The sequence below is a fragment of the Callithrix jacchus genome, chromosome 15 (assembly GCF_049354715.1).
Source record: "Callithrix jacchus isolate 240 chromosome 15, calJac240_pri, whole genome shotgun sequence".
Lineage (NCBI taxonomy): Eukaryota > Metazoa > Chordata > Mammalia > Primates > Cebidae > Callithrix > Callithrix jacchus.
In genome coordinates, this window is record NC_133516.1 from 22542383 (window position 1) to 22559754 (window position 17372).

The following is a 17372-nucleotide window of genomic DNA, read 5'->3' on the forward strand; positions in this document are numbered from 1 at the left end:
AATTGTATTGTGACTACTTTAAAACCTTTTATGCAGTAAAATTGTTTCTTAATATTTTATAATTATTAGCATTAATAACAGTTTGAAGTAGTTTACACAATACCTGTCGGTTTTATTTTTGTTTTACATTCAAGTTAATTTTAGTTGCTTTACTTGGCTTTATTGCTATCGATGCATTCTCTGTATTATGAGTTAGCAGATCATTCCTTGGAACTGAATTTAAAAGCAACCATTTGGCTCCACTTAAGTTTCTGAAAATGCAACTTTTTCTTTGCATTTATTATATACTTCAGTATTTATGGTAGAGAAATGGATACAATACAGAAATATTTCCTTAAAAGATACACTATAACCAATGAGCTTTTTAAATAGCTGTAAGCAGTAACATGTATTTGACTTCTCAAAACAAATTTCTGGAGGGATATTAATGCTGTATTTTACCCAAATACATGAGTCCCTACACTTTAGTACAAAACAACTTCTGAAGAATTTAGTAACCATATGTGTTGACCTCTTATTTTTCTAATTAGTCTTTCATAAGAAATGACTAGATGGCAACAGGAAAATGATTGCCTTTTACAGTTTTTAATTTCTTAATATAAAATTTTGGTGAACTATTTTTGTTGATGAATACAGGTATTTTTTCTTAAATCACTTGATTTAAAATTACTTTGATTAAAGGTGCATGTAAAGTCAGTTGTTTTTAACTCTCAATACTTATCAAAAAAAATTTAACTTGCTGTACATTCTACATAAACCTAATTCTGTTCAACTAATATTATTTTAAACGTTTAGGTGTCAGACAAAGAGAAAATTGACCAACTTCAAGAAGAACTTCTGCACACTCAGGTAATTGCAATGACTAGGAAAAACTACGGGCCTTTAAAAATTATTTTCTAATATAACTTTGGTGATATGGACATTTATTTTTTCAACAGAGCAAATTTTGGAATGTTTAATGATAGAACTTTATTATCAAGGGATGCAAAAGCTAATTGAGAAATAAGGAATAATGACAGAACTAGATAAGTATGGAGTTAACTCATTTATGTGTAAAAACCCATTTTGAGTGAATCTTATACTTCTAATTTTAAAGAAAAACTATTACAAAAGGGAGAAAGTGGTTTGTTCTTATACAAACTTAGGCTTGCATTTTTGCATCAATAAGCTAATACAGATAAAGAAATTTGAATAGAGTCTACCACATCATTCTCATGTGCTCTCGGGATCCTTTGCTTCTCAAGTCTGAAAGCGGTCAGACAATGCTTTTCTAAAGCTCTTTCTGGCACTACTTAGAAAAGCTATTTTCTTATAGTTGGTGATAAAGTTATTGTTTTAAGGACCTATTTTGGGCAATGTAATGAGTAGGTAGCATTCTAGTATAAAATTACCCTATCATTCAGTCATCAGTTTTTCTATATAGGTAACAATAATATTAAATAATTAACTTATTTTTAAAGTTAAAAGGATTACTATCAGCTGGGCATGATGGCTCATGCCTGTAATCCCAGCAGTTTGGGAGGCTGAGGCAGGAGGATCGCTTGAGCCCAGGACTTTGAGAGCCTTGGGCAACCCAGAGAAACCTTGTATCTACAAAAAAATTTTTAAAAATTAGCCAAGTGTGGTAGTTCATGCCTGCAGTCCCAGGAGCATGGAAGGCCAAGGTGGCAGGATCATTTGAACCCCTGGAGGTCAAGGCTGCTGTGAGCCTTTATTTCTCCCTGGGCAACAGAGCAAGACCTTATCTGGGAAACAGTAAAAAGGTAGAAAGAAAAAGAGTTAATCTTGGGTCTCTTTTTTGTGAAAAAGTAAAACAACTACAGGTTGGGTAACTTTTATCTGAAATGCTTGGGGCCAGAGTGTTCTGGATTTCAGATTTTTGAATTAGGGATAATCATTGTATATTTTGAGTCACAGGTTTCTTTGGTATCTATTTGTTGAATCTCATACCTCACTATACACTAGACTCAACTATGCTCTGAGTGGCACTATATCTATGTTTTTAAGGCTTCCTAGCCAGGTGATTCCAATCTGCAACCAGGGGCTAAGAATCATTGGTCACAAAGTATAGTCTCTGGAGCAGTAGCACCCTTACCTTTTGGAGCTTGTTTGAAATGTACATTCTTGTGCATTCCCATACCTAACTGAAGAGTCAGAAACTCTGGGAGTGAAACCCAGCAATCTGTTTTTAAAAGCCCTCAAGGTAATTTTGATTCATTCTAAAGTTTGAGAATTATTGTTCCCAAGCTTTGAGAGACAGCCCAATAGCACATTTCTTCAGGGTGGTTACAAATGGGCATCTGTACCAAAGAATGTTTCCATCCCCAGAAAATTGTAGACCCTAAAATTGATTTTGTATTTACAAAGAAATGAGCCAGTAGAAATTCTACCCTCTTATATATCCCTTGATATAAACCCTTCAATTTGTGCAGTTTTAACTGTCAGCCACTAGGTGTTGATATACTATATTATGGAGAATTCATTGGGTTATATACATCAATGATGTCCAATAGAAATATGTAAGCCACCTGTGTAATTTTTAATTTTTACATTAAAAAGAGTAAAAAGAAATATGGAATTAATAATATATTTAACCCAGTCTATCCCAGATAGTATCATTTCAACATGTTATCAGTATAAAAACATTAATGAGATATTTTACACTTACAGCACAATCTCACTTCAGAACAGCCACATTTCAAGTGCTTGATAAGTGCATGTGCCAGTAGCTGCCATATTACGCAACACAAATCTAATCCTTAGCTACCACCAGAATTTCGTTATATATACTGTTACTAAATATAAATGAATAAGTTTATGTAAAAATACGTTTATAATAGAGTCTAGCCAGTACTTCTACCTGTCTCATACTATGTATTGTTCAATTACATATGCATTCTTTTAATTTGGCTTGAGTTGGACTTTCTGCAAGGATAGAACCATGATTTCCTGTTACTTACTTTGTTCTTGAAAGATTCCAATAACCTTAAAAAAATTATATGGAATATTTTCTATTATAAAAGACATGATATTATAAGTTGAACATAAACATTCTGCTGGTTGTAGAAAGGGGCAATTTTTAATAGTTTTCTCTTCATTGTTAATGTTTAACAGAAGAAACAAAAGCTAGGAAAACAAATTAGAAAGGATTAGTTTTATTCGAGAAGGAAAAGGTATAGCCAAGCAACTACTTTGACCAAGAAAAAAAAAAGAAAAAAAACCTGTTTGGACATATTAATCTTATTTAAAAATCTGTTTTTATATCAGTCTTTTAAATATTAATTTATTATCTCTGGACATGGAAATAAAATGTAGAAGAGTTTGAGCCTCTGACAGACCTCTTCAAAACCCTGCTCCTCTTCTAGGTGGCCTTAGGCAGGCTGTCAGGTATTCCTCATTGTATATTCTTGTCTGTGAATTCTTGCTTTATGGGGTCTCTCTGTGAAGGCTAAGGGAGGTAATGTGTTTGCAACACTTAGTAAAGAGTCTGTCACATAATGCATGCTCAGGTACTGCTAGCTATTATTATTTTGTAACATCTTAATTAAAACATAAAATAATATGTAGAATGGGAAGAATTTGAATTTTTGTCAAATGGCCCTGTGAGGTAAAGACTTAAAATTTTGATATGATAGGAAATATTTCTTTCTAGAATGTACTTAAGAACTGCTTCTTTAAATTCTTACATTTTTAGTGTTTTAAAGTAATTTTTTCCATGTGAGTAGCAAGGAATTTTCCATATGAAATTCTTAATTATGATAGAAAATTACAATGATTTCCACTGTTTGCGTGAGATAGTATTGTTTATTTTATTCTCAGTGTTTTCACAGATGCTTTTAAAATGTAATACGTTTTAAATAGAAGTTATGAATTCAAGATTTTAGAAGATTTTAATTTAGATTTAATACTGTTTTATAACCTATCTTTTTCTTATATAGTTACACTTAATATTTTGTTGCAGTTAAAGTATCAGAGAATCTTGGAACGATTAGAAAAGGAGAACAAAGAATTGAGAAAATTAGTATTGCAGAAAGATGACAAAGGCATTCATCATAGAAAGCTTAAGGTATTTTAAGTTTATCTTAACTTATTTATTCTCAAAACTTTACCACTGTGTATAAATAGTATAACAATAGTATAAAACATTGGGTGTTCATCAGTACCAGTTTTTAAGGAGCTGTACAGTATCCTGTCATCGTTTTCTTTCTCACCTAATGTCCTTAGAGGATGGAGGGTCTCTTCCTATATTAACACATTTTACAAGTTTTAGTCTCCAAATATTTATTTTATACCATGCCTATAAAATCTTTACACTTTTAAGAGTTATTTCATGTGAATCAGTTTATTTTTCTGAAATCTAGCTTCCCCCTCTCTCTCTCTCTCTCTCTCTCTCTCTCTCTCTCTCTCTCTCTCCATATATATATATATATCTTAACTTTTACATCTATAAAATCAGAATTGTTAATTGATGGACATGTGACTTATCATCATTGCTTTAGTTGTATGCCAGTGAATGATTAGGCCACTTTCTTCAATTTTTTTTTTTAAATTAGCACTTTTCTTCTAAGGGGAGCTTTCTTAGGCATTGTAAAGAACTTTTGAAAAAGTGTATGCTGGTATTGTTATCAGCACATTGGTGAACTTATTATTTATCAATAAATTGAGTTACTATTTCCCACCAGACTAAGCCACATGTGCTAAATTGTATTGAAACAATTCTTTTAATTTAATCTCATATAAGTAAGCAGCGTTTATATATAGCAAAACTGCAGTAAATCATGGCATATACATTCTGTAGTCAAGGTCCAAAGATAATATAGTTCTAGCTTAACAAACATGCATTAGTAGCTTTGACTCTAAATCATGACTGCACAAAACAGATGGATACCATGACTATTTACAGGTGGCACTTAGTAATTGAGAAAAGTCATTTCCAAGTGCTAATATATATAGAGTTTACCTCAGAAACAGTGTTTTCTCTCATAAAATACAGTAGCAGTGAACATTTTTTGTTTATTTTTAGGCAGGATTGGCAACTCTTTGCCATTTAATTATTTCTAGGGATTCAGAAATGAAAGGAACCTTAAGCCATCATTTAATGCTAAGCCTGCCTTAACATTAAAACTTATCCATAATTATTAAATGCTTGATGGTACCTCTTTTTTTAAGGCCTGTTTATTTTTTGTTCATTCATTTGTCCAATAATTACTTGAAGCTTGTTACATGCAATGCAAGGCACCATGTTAAATTCTGACTCTACAACAAGAAATGATACAGAATGTTGGCCCTTGATACACATATTTCAGCCTGCCCAGTAGTCAGTGTATGCTTAACCACTCATACTGGTTTAATAGTCTTCCTGGCTTGTTCTTTATTCAGATGCTTGCTTGCATGTGCTCTCTGTCCTCTCTCCTCTTTCTCTCTCATGTATGCCTCAAACTTGGCAAAGAATAATTTCATTGTCAGTTGGTTACCTGACCACCTTATTTTGCCTTTTTGGTATTAATGGTCTTTCCTTGCATTCAGTATTAGCTCATGAGCATTAAGTAGTAATTTCCATCTTATTGAATTAGAATGTTAGGAAATCCTGAATTAACTTTATCAAATCATTGTATCTAAATAAACTGAATAAGAAATGGACTTTTAATCTGTACTATTTTAGCTTTTACTAGGAAGCTGTATTTATGTAATTTGAGAATACAGTGATTATGGAAAAACAATAAATTCATCATTTTTTTTCTCTTGACACATTCATTATATTTTTTCTTTAATACTTTGACTGTTTTATATTATTATAATTTTTTTTAATTTTTACAGAAATCTTTGATTGACATGTATTCTGAAGTTCTTGATGTTCTCTCTGATTATGACGCCAGTTATAATACACAAGATCATCTGCCACGGGTACGTGAAAAATTGATAGACAGTGAACTTGCCAATTAGCAAAACAATAGCAGTTTAGCTTCTTAAAAATTATGTGTCAATATACACATATATGTTCTAGATGTAGGCATTTACATTTTATGTATATAATCTTACATGTTCCAAGAGATGTCTTAAGCAGTATTATTTGACTATTTTAGTTAATAATTTATATAAATAAATATAAGTAGTTTATGAGTTACTTATACTTATGTGTGATGAAGAAAGATTTTTGGTGTTATATATTCATAATATTTGTAATATTTAAATACTGAACAGTGGATTAAATTAGCCATATGAATGATATTTAACCCAATAGGAATGAAAATGTGTTTGTAAAGAGTAAACTAGCTATGGAAAAGATTTATGGAAAGTTAATAACCTGGTTTTAGAAACAGTGGTTTAAATTAATACAAGTTTTTAAAATAAAAATTAGGATATAAATAATGGATCCAGTTATTCTGTTTATATTTTCAGGGTGCATGTATGTATCAATCATCTTTTTTTTTTTTTTTTTTTTTTTGCGGATTTTAAAACATTTCTTCACCTGTAGAAATTTTAAAAGACTAAAAAATTCAGCAGCATTTCAAATAGGTTTACATTTTAATCTGGTATCAGAAATATATGAATAAATCTCCTTTGTTTTGTGGTAAGGTTGTTGTGGTAGGAGATCAGAGTGCTGGAAAAACTAGTGTGTTGGAAATGATTGCCCAAGCACGAATATTCCCAAGAGGATCTGGGGAGATGATGACACGTTCTCCAGTTAAGGTGAGAATATAGGCCATCACAATGAAGTTCCTTAGGAAAGTAACTGCTTCGACGAGATCTGTTCATTCCGCTGAAATGAAGACTTTTAACTAAAGAAAGAATTGATACATAGTGTTTGGGAACATCCCCAATGTGGAAGTCAGTAGGAGGCACAGCCAGGAGGCCAGTGTGGCGGGAGCTGAGTGAGGGGAGAGGTAGGAAAGGAGGTAGAGACAGTTGGGAGGCCAGGTTTTGGATCTCATTCTCAACAAGGTAAGAGAGAAGTTAAGAGAATGAGAATGTTGGAAGTGGAATCAATGAATATGGAGGATTTTCCAGTTTTATTGCAACAAAAGAGCAGAGAAATGAGGCAATAGCAATTGAATAATCTTGGATTAAGGAAAGGTTTTTAACCCTTCTCCTGTTTAGAAAAAAAAGTACAGCTCACTACCAGTGCTCATTTAATTTTGCATAAACATACTCTTTGAACCTGAAGCAAATCTAATTTTCATTGTGAAAATAAAATACAAAATCTGTTCTTGGAGTTATTTCTAAATAGTGCTAATGTCAGAATCATCCGAATCATCAAAGTTGTCTTTTTTAAAAGTCAGATTTGTCAAAGGAATCTTCAGCGAACAACTTTTTAAGAACGGTGTAAACATCACACATAGGAATTCTGTGTTTTCTAGGATTTGGCATTTTCAGCTATTGATAATTACTATATTTTGTAAATATAAATACCACTACTAAAAACAGAATGCTTTAAATAGAATGATGTCTTTTGTTTCCAAAGTCAGTATACTAGAGCTGTGTGAAAATAATCATAAAAGCCAGATACTTTATGGCAGATTTATCTTGGGGCAGACGCCACAGCTGCAAGCGTTGCTGGCAAGCATTCTCAGAGCCAACAAGAAAAGGGTTAAAGATATTTATATGCTGATTATAATGATCTAGTAAAGTGGGGGAGACGATGCAAGAGAGAGGGAAAATTGCAAGAGCAAAGTTACTGAAGTGAAGGAGATTGGGACTTGGTGTACTAGTTTATATCTAGGAGCACTGACAATTTCTCCATGGTCACAGGAAGTAGGTATATGACTATAGAGTCTTTCACTGAGCAGATATTTACTGAATGCTTAATATGTACCAGCAGTGTTCTGGGAAATGTGTTGGTAAACAGCAACAACCAAGAAGATCCTTGCCATAATGGAGGATATGTTCTAATAGAGGGAGACAGACAGTAAACAACAAATATAATAAATAACAAAATGTATAGCATGTTAGAAGGTAATATGTGTTGTACAAAAAGAAAAAGTGGAGCCAGACAAGGAGAATGGGGGTGCCAGGGTATTTGTAGATTGCATTTTTAAGGTGGCGTTTGAACCAAGATTTGCAGAAAGGGAGTAGTTATCCGGATATCCTGTATTCGGCAAGGAGAATAGCTGACGCAAAGCCTCTGAGGTGGCTGTGTGGCTGTCATGTTAAGGAATAACAGAGGTCAGTGTGGCTAGGTCAGGGTGAAGAGTAGTAAATGATGACATTAGAGGAATAATGGAGAGCAGGGAGGAACAGATCATTAAGGCCTTATAGGCCATTGCACAGACTTCGGTTTTAAGTAAAATGAGAAGCCAGTGCAGGATTTCAAGCAAAGTAACAACAGTGTCTTTTAAAAGGCTGCTCTTTTGAAAATAGTTGTAGCCAAGATAGGTAGAACCAGGGAGTCCAGGCTACTGGAGCTACTGGAGCCTGGTGATACTTGAGCTAGGGAACTAGCAGTGATGGTGATAAGAAATGAATAAATTATAAATGTATTTTGAAAGTAGAATTAACAGAATTTCCTGACAGGTTTGATATGGAGAGGGAGAGAAGAAAAGCGATGGGGAGAGAGAATATGTCAGTCATCAATGATGGCTCCAGGGTTTTTAGCCTGAGCAAATTAAAGGATGTAGTTTGCATGGAAGTCTGTGGATCAGGTTTGGGGAAGAAGATCAGGAGTTTGGTTTTAGACTTCCTGAGGGGTGATAACAAGCAGTTGGGTATACAAGTTTACCCAGAGGTCTGGCCCAGAGACGTAAATTTAAGAGTAATGATCAGCTATCTAAAAGTAGTATTTAGAGTCATGATCTTACTGGAGAAGATCTCCAAGGCAGTGAGTAGGGATAGAGAAGACACAGAAGCAAGCAGTCTATTCTGGGCACTCTGTACGTTAAGATGTTGAGGGAAGAGAAAATAACTAAGGAATATGTGAAGGCACAACCAGTGCAATAAGAGGGAAAGCAGAGCAGTGCAGTGTGCTCCAAATCAGGTGAAGAAAATATCGAGGAGGAAGGAGTGATCAGTGAGGTCATATGCTGCTGATCCATCAAGGAAGGTGAAAATAGAAATCGGTTATGGAGTTTGCCAGTGGAGGCAAGAAAGGGGAACGTGTGGAAGTTTCCTTCTGATTGCTTCTGCTTACTCAGTGGAATACTAAGCCAAATGATCAGCTGTTAGAGAGGAGAAGAGATTGAAGACTGAGGCAGGAAGAAAAATTGAAGTCTTCTTTTTTTTTTTTATTGTACTTAAGTTCTGGAGTACATGTGCAGATCTTGGACGATTGTTGGATAAGTACACACATGCCATGGTGGCCTGCTGCCTCCATCCCCCCGTCACCTACATCAGGCATTTCTCCCGATGTTATCCCTCTCCAACCTTCCCACCCTCCGCTGTCCCTCCTCTAGTCCCCTACCCCTCAACAAACCCCAGTGTGTGATGTTCTGCTCCCTGTGCCCATGTGTTCTCATTGTTCAACACCCACCTATGAGCGAGAACATGTGGTGTTTAGTTTTCTGTTCTTATGTCAGTTTGCTGAGAATGATGGTTTCCAGATTCATCCATGTCCCTACAAAGGACATGAATTCTTTTTTTATGGCCGCATAGTATTTCATGCTGTATATGTGCCACATTTTCTTTGTCCAGTCAAGCATTGATGAGCATTAGACCTAACACCATAAAAACCCTAGAAGAAAACCTAGGCAATACCATTCAGGACATAGGCATAGGCAAGGACTTCATGACTAAAACAACCAAAAGCAATGACGACAAAAGCCAAAATAAACAAATGAGATCTACTTAAACTTAAGAGTTTCTGCACAGCAAAAAAGTGAAGTCTTTTAAGAGATTGTGGTGATTCTAGGAGTGAATCAGTGGAGAAAGTCAAGTGATATTAGGATTACTGGATTGGACTGAAGTCCCTTTAAGTTCTGTGGACATAAATTTAAAATGAAACGATATAATTGTGTTTTGTTTTTTTCATGTTCAGCTGGCAGGGGTAGGTATAGAGTAATTGGAAAATTGAAATTACCAAGAATGATGGTAAGAATAGTGGGAGACAGTGAGGCCGATACTGAAATCTTCAAGAAATGAAATCTGTTTACAAGTGCAAGAGGATATTGGGCAGCACACTACGTGATTCATCCAGATTGCACTTTTGCGGTTCTAGCTATGAATTGAACCGTGTTCTTTGTTACTAGTTTATCTTTATTCTGTGGCACTGTGTGAATGTACCACACTTTATATATCCATTTTGCTATCAATGGACATTTGGGGTACATCTAACCTAGAGAAAAAAACAAAATGAACCTCAGACCACACCTCTTATCATGTTAAATAATCAGTTGTAAAAACATGGGAAACCTACCTTTTACATTGTTTTATTTATTTATTTATTTTTTGAGGCGGAGTTTCGCTCTTGTTACCCAGGCTGGAGTACAATGGCGCGATCTCGGCTCACCGCAACCTCTGCCTCCTGGGTTCAGGCAATTCTCCTGCCTCAGCCTCCCTAGTAGCTGGGATTACAGGCAAGCGCCACCATGCCCAGCTAATTTTTGTATTTTTAGTAGAGACGGGATTTCACCATGTTGACCAGGATGGTCTCGATCTGTTGACCTCGTGATCCACCCGCCTTGGCCTCCCAAAGTGCTGGGACTACAGGCTTGAGCCACCGCGCCTGGCCTACATTGTTACTGTACCCTAATTGTATGGGCTGTGGATGATACTTCAAGAAGAATTAACTTTGTTTTGGCAGGCAGAATATGAACAGGTTTCCTTAAAACAGATGGAACTGGTCTCTTTCCGGTTTGTCATTAGTCCCCTAAGTGTTTACTGGAGCTTCTCCTTGACCAACCCTGAATTCCAGTTTTTTTGTTTTCCCAGAACAGTGAAAGTGCCAAAATTCTGCCTTAGCATTTTAACCTCATTAGCAGCTTCTTTCTGCTTGGTTTCTTAATATGTGAATGGAAAGGAAATTGTGCACAGGATGTAGGGCTTAGTTGGAGGTTTATTTTTGCAGTCCATTTTTCTGTGGGATCGTGACACCTTAAGTCATGACTGCTTGATAATTCTGAATTCCAGTCTTGTCTACTCAACCCAGTGAAACTGCTAAGCATGTTAAATTTTTCTCTTGGGCCTTCACTCTGTGCTACAAATCAGCAAATTCTCCAATGGAAAATAGACGCAGGAAAATCCTTCCAAAATCCTTTGGGATTCTGGATGCTTAGGCTGGGCCACTATGGTTGCTTTCAGACAGTTGTTTATTTATTTATTTATTTTTTATCTAGGCTATTTAGCTAATCTCAGTAGAAGGAACTGTATTTTTAAAGTTAAGTAACTATAGAGAAGCTTGAAAAGTTGAGAACATGACTTTTAGAAGTTCTTGTGAAACCACTAACTGTTAATATCTATAGCTATAAAATGTCTTGGCCAGGCATGGTGGCTCACGCCTATAATCCCAGCACTTTGGGAGGCCGAGGCAGGCGGGTCACCTGCTCCATTATAGTCAGTTCTGTTCTCTTCTGTGGCACCCTAGATTTTGCCACCCTTTTCTATTATGTCTGTGTATATTTCTTCGAGCATGTCGTGAGGTCCAGAACCGGGGCATTCAGCTCTGTCTTTCCCCACCGACAGCACCTGACACATAGTTCACTCTCTATAGTGGTTGAATAAATGAATCGCTCTTTACCTAAATTCATCTTTGAAGTTAACAAGGTTTTCTTTTGGTGTTTCAAGTTTTAGAGTGATGATTTTGGGCTTAGTGCTGTGTTTAACATTGGCTGGGGAAAGAAAGAGGCAGCAGCATTTTTAGGTCCTAAGAGATATAAAGGAGCCAGCATTCTTGTTGGGAAATCACAACATGTGTGACATGTGTGAACAATACAAATACAAAATTATTGTCTTCTCAGAACTACCGTGTTGACAGCTTCAGGGGTGCTCCAGCAGTAGCATGAAGGGACTCTCGGATTTGTGCAGTACAGTAGCCCTGTCTAGACCACATAAGGGCTGTGGGAATTAATATTAATTATAAATGCATCATTACATCTCAGTTTCTGTTACTATCAGGTGACTCTGAGTGAAGGTCCTCACCATGTGGCCTTATTTAAAGACAGTTCTCGGGAGTTTGATCTTACCAAAGAAGAAGATGTAAGTAGAATTTATCTAAGGTTGATACGTGTAATTTTATAACCTGGATGAGCTTATAAAAGACAATTAAAGAATATTTGTGAATTAAGATTTTCTTAGGATTTTGTTGTTTTTCCATTAGCTTGCAGCATTAAGACATGAAATAGAACTTCGAATGAGGAAAAATGTGAAAGAAGGCTGTACTGTTAGCCCTGAGGTAAGGGTTGCAATTCATTTCAGTGGCATTTTATGGAAATTAAATGTTTAGGATTTCAAATAAATTATAATCTTGGTATTGATGTTTAGATTGCTATTCTTCCAAGATAGGCAGAGCTTTTTTTTTTTAATTCCAAATAATGTATCATGTTTTGGGTAATTTTCCAGAATAACTACTTTTAAGATCAGAGAAAGAATACGTTTATTGGGAGTATCATGTCTGAATGGATGAGATATAGAATTTTCAGAATATATGTCACCAAAAAAATTAGGAAAACAAATTCTCTCCAAAAGTGAGCAGTATTTTTTTTTTCCTGAGTAGACCATATCCTTAAATGTAAAAGGCCCTGGACTACAGAGGATGGTGCTTGTTGACTTACCAGGTGTGATTAATGTAAGTATATACAAAGCATGTATTTTATTTTATTCCTATTGTGTGAAGCACTTATAATGACATTTAAAACCTTTTGCTTTAAGACTGTGACATCAGGCATGGCTCCCGACACAAAGGAAACTATTTTCAGTATCAGCAAAGCTTACATGCAGAATCCTAATGCCATCATACTATGTATTCAAGGTAAATCGTATCAAAAGATTTTAATGTACTGATATGCTTTCTTCTTTAGCAATCCAAGCTTTGCACTAAGTAGTTTGTGTTGTGTAAACATAAAAGATAAATGTATTTTTGCCTTCTCTTCTTAATGATTTTATTAGTAAATAGAATTGAAGCTGAAATTATTTTGATAAATTTTACATAAGCATCATTGAAATTTTTATTGGCTAACATTTCCTTTCAATAAATGAGGTAAATATATTAAAATCTTTCTTACTATAATGTAGACACAGGTATAATTTGTGCTAAGTTTTTAAACTCTACTTTATATTTTAAAATTCCGCAGTGTCATTTTTCTGTTTTTTTCAGATGGATCTGTGGATGCTGAACGCAGTATTGTTACAGACTTGGTCAGTCAAATGGATCCTCATGGAAGGAGAACCATATTCGTTTTGACCAAAGTAGACCTGGCAGAGAAAAATGTAGCCAGTCCAAGCAGGGTGAGGTCTAATTCTTTGTTGTGAGAACAGATTCTTTGTAAAAGCTCCAGCTGTGATAGGGATTGGTTATCTAAAAAAATATATATATATTATTACAATTAAGGTTTATTACAGTGAAAGGATAGAACAAAATCACAAAAGGAAAAGGTATATGGTGTGAAGTCTGAAGGAAACCAGGCTCGAGTTTCCACTAGTTTACTCCCCATAAAGTCACACGGGACACAGGCACATTTAATTCCTTCAGCAACAAGCTGCTTGTTAGAGACTCAGGTCCTAAGGTTTTCGTTGGAGGTTAGTCATTTCGGCACCCTCATATAACAAAATATCATTCTCCCAAAACGAAAGCAGGCATATGTTATAATGAAACCACATTACTTGAGTAGTGAGCCACTGTTATATAGGGAAAGGTTAATATCAGTGTAGGCAACTATTTACCAGCTAACTTTTCAGATACCAGCCAAAGGCAGGCAGGCCTTATTAAGGAGAGTAGTGTCAGGCCTGCTATTTTAACTCTTTTCTATGTAGCCACGATAACCTCTGCTCTGCCTTACTTTTAAGAGTAAAGCCAGCCATGGCATTAATGGTTCTGATATGGAGAAGGGGAGAAGTGAGGTAGAAACAAATTTCTAAGCCTCCTCTCATCTTTCTTCATTCCTTTCATTTCTTTCAACTCTGTGTAGTGGGTTTATATTTCTTCTGAGATACAAAAGAAGCTTATTTCAGTCCTTTTTATATAAAAGATTCAGCATTAGCTTAGGTGTAACTTGTCTTACTGAAATGATTCTCGTCCCATTATTACTCTGAATGGGCTTCAGGGGGTAGAAACACTAACATTGTATGTGAATGATAGGTCTCTGTGCAAATAGCATTTTGGGGGTACATAGTCTATGTTTTTTTAAAATCACATGTAGAAAAGGATTTTTGATCCTAAAAGAGTTGAGAACCAGTGGATCCAAATGTTAAAGAAGAAGGTGGGAGGGGAGGAAGGAATAAAACAAAATAATCTAGCTTGTTTAGAATTTAGATTTTTGATGAAAGTGTGGAAAAATAATAATAGCTACCATTTATTGCGTGCTTCATGCCTGGCACCGTGCTAATATCATACTGTTCCATAATCCCACCGATGTTTTTGAAAAGAATTAAGTTGTTTACTTAAGGTCACATAATTACTAAGCAGCAGAGCAGGAATTCCAGACTAAGGTCTCTGACTCTAAAGCATTACACCTCATTCCAGGTTTTTAATACATTTTCAATATAGTAAGACTAAACGCATTTTTTTCAAACAGCAATTGAAAAACATTTAAATGCTTCTGTACAGATTTATCTGTGTAACTATATCCACGTATAGCATTACTATTTTGCTTTCTAAATTGTATGTTATGCTTTTAAAAATTATGTAAACTATCTCTCACATTAATTTTTCCCACTTTTAAAAATAGATTCAGCAGATAATTGAAGGAAAGCTCTTCCCAATGAAAGCTTTAGGTTATTTTGCTGTTGTAACAGGAAAAGGTATGCAAAGATGGATTATAATAACTTATTTTTAGTTTCTGTTATTTTCAAATAATGAAGACTAGTTTTCTTGGTAAAATTTTGACCATCATTCTTCCCCAGGAAACAGCTCTGAAAGCATTGAAGCTATACGAGAATATGAAGAAGAATTTTTTCAGAATTCTAAGCTCCTAAAGTGGGTATCTTATTAAAACATTTAAACATTGTGTAGTTAGAGAGTAGCATAAATTAAACTGTTTTTACTTAAAAGATCAGGTTTTATGGCAATTAGTTTAACATTGCATTTCTAGAATTTTTCCCAAATAGTGAACTATATCTAATAAGCAAATCTTTAAGCTACTGTTTGACAGAATTGAGAGCAGCTTATCACGTGGTACTATACATACCAGCATGCTTCCTTGGATGTGGGCGCTGAAAGACAACATAGATATCTGCCTCTTACTTTATTTTACTTACAGAGTAGTTTTAGAAAATCAACACTTTCACTTTTAAATATGTATACCTATTTCTCTTACATTATTAGGGAAGGTTGGATTGGGGGTGTCAAAGAAGTATCCCAAAATAGATATTGACAGGAGTTAAGATAAGCAAAAAGAGCTAAAGGCCAGTTGTATTCTGTGTACTAAAACTTTATACGTTGAGTTTCTGGAAATAGAAAAGTATGTTTTCCCCTAGGTTAGTATAGTAAGTCAGGATATATCTTGCAACCCATAACCTTACTTGCTTTGGGGAGTACACTGACAACATGTAGAACTGTGCTGTCTAATATGGTATCACTAGTTTTGTGTTGTTATTAAAATTTAAATTAGTTGGCTGGGTGTGGTGGCTCACACCTGTAATCCCAGCACTTTGGGAGGCTGAGGCGGGCAGATCACTTGAGGTCAGGAGTTTGAAACTAGCCTGACCAACATAGTGAAACCCCATCTGTAATAAAAATACAAAAATAATTAGCTTGGCATGGTAGTGGGCACCTGTCATCTCAGCTACTCAGGAGGCTGAAGCAGGAGAATTGCTTGAACCCTGTGGGGTGAAGGTTGTAGTGAGCCAAGATTGTGCCACTGCACTCCAGCCTGGGTAACATTGTGAGATTCTGGCTAAAAATAATAATTAAAAAAATAAAACATCACATTTAAATTAGTTAAAATGCAATAAATTTAAAAATTCAGTTCCTAGTTACACTAGCCACACATTTCTAGGGCTCAATAACCCAGTGTGTCAGCAGCCGCCATGTTGGAATGTTTTCTATATCACATAAATTTTTATTGAACAGCATTGGTGTAAAAGGTAAGAGTGGCTGATAGCGAGCACATTCTCAGACCTGGTGACAGTATTGCTGTCCTTTTTGCCATTTTAATACACTTTAGCTCTTATTATTATTACTATTTTTTATAGAACAAGCATGCTAAAAGCACACCAAGTAACTACAAGAAATTTAAGCCTTGCTGTATCAGACTGCTTTTGGAAAATGGTACGGGAATCTGTTGAACAACAGGCTGATAGTTTCAAAGGTAAGTTGGATTTTTTAAAGAAGCAAACAAATTAAGACATTTTCCTAGCTGGCAATCTTTAGCTTCCATACAATTCTGTACTTCTTTCCTTTAACAGTTGCTTAGTAGTTTATTCATAATTAGACAACATCTGGAAAATAGAAGAATACAAATCTTCAGTTGTTATACAAGAACAAGATGTTGGCCAGGTGTGGTGGCTCACGCCTGTAATCCCAGCACTTTAGGAGGGCAGTGTGGGCGGATCACCTGAATTCAGGAGTTCAAAACCAGCCTGGCCAACACGGTGAAACCCCGTCTCTACTAAAGTACAAAAGAATAGCCAGGCATGGTGGCACATGACTGTAATCCCAGTTACTTGGGAGGCTGAGGCAGGAGAATCGCTTGAACCCAGGAGGCAGAGGTTGCAGTGAGCTGAGATCACGCCATTGCACACTAGCCTGGACAACAAGAGTGAAACTCTGTCTCAAAACAAACAAACAAACAAGAACACGATTTTTCCTTTCACTGGAAACATTCCTAGGAATACATTTGCAGAGTTGAAACAGATTAGAACGTTTGCTAGTGTTTGGAAGAACACGGTAAACTATAAAGAATTCAGATTCACCCTATTGGGGGCAAAGAGAGCAAATGTGTTGGGAAGCAGAACACTCTGGATTTCATTTACATTGTACGATTTCCTGAATCCCACACTATCCTGCTCAGTGTCTTTACTTTCTCTGAAGAGAATGTATTCACTTTTCCTTTTCCCATATGGAAATTTCACCTGATCCTACCAATTTATCCCACTTAGTCCCTCTGCAACATTGTATTATTTTTATTTCCATTTTACAGAAGAGAAAACAGGACAGAGTAACTTACCCAAATAACATATCCAGTATCACACAATGGGTAATGGACCTAGGATTTGGGTCTTGGGGGTACAACTGCAGAGCCCATTCTCTCAGCAGCTCTATGATACTAAACTACTTCAGCTTTGTGCTT

The 17372-nt window shown here is 35.6% G+C and overlaps 1 protein-coding gene across 4 annotated transcripts in view; it reads left to right on the plus strand.

Annotated features, from left to right (window-relative positions):
• OPA1 (OPA1 mitochondrial dynamin like GTPase) overlaps positions 1-17372 on the plus strand; it is a 100711-nt gene that overhangs the window by 32860 nt on the left and 50479 nt on the right. For all 4 annotated transcript variants that reach the window (XM_035274847.3, XM_035274849.3, XM_035274848.3 and 1 more), the window contains 12 exons: positions 796-849; positions 3962-4066; positions 5818-5904; positions 6577-6690; positions 12043-12123; positions 12245-12319; positions 12641-12712; positions 12796-12895; positions 13241-13371; positions 14811-14883; positions 14986-15058; positions 16276-16391. In XM_035274847.3, coding sequence (XP_035130738.1) covers positions 796-849; positions 3962-4066; positions 5818-5904; positions 6577-6690; positions 12043-12123; positions 12245-12319; positions 12641-12712; positions 12796-12895; positions 13241-13371; positions 14811-14883; positions 14986-15058; positions 16276-16391 — 1081 coding nt within the window. The remainder of the gene's footprint in view (positions 1-795; positions 850-3961; positions 4067-5817; positions 5905-6576; positions 6691-12042; positions 12124-12244; positions 12320-12640; positions 12713-12795; positions 12896-13240; positions 13372-14810; positions 14884-14985; positions 15059-16275; positions 16392-17372) is intronic.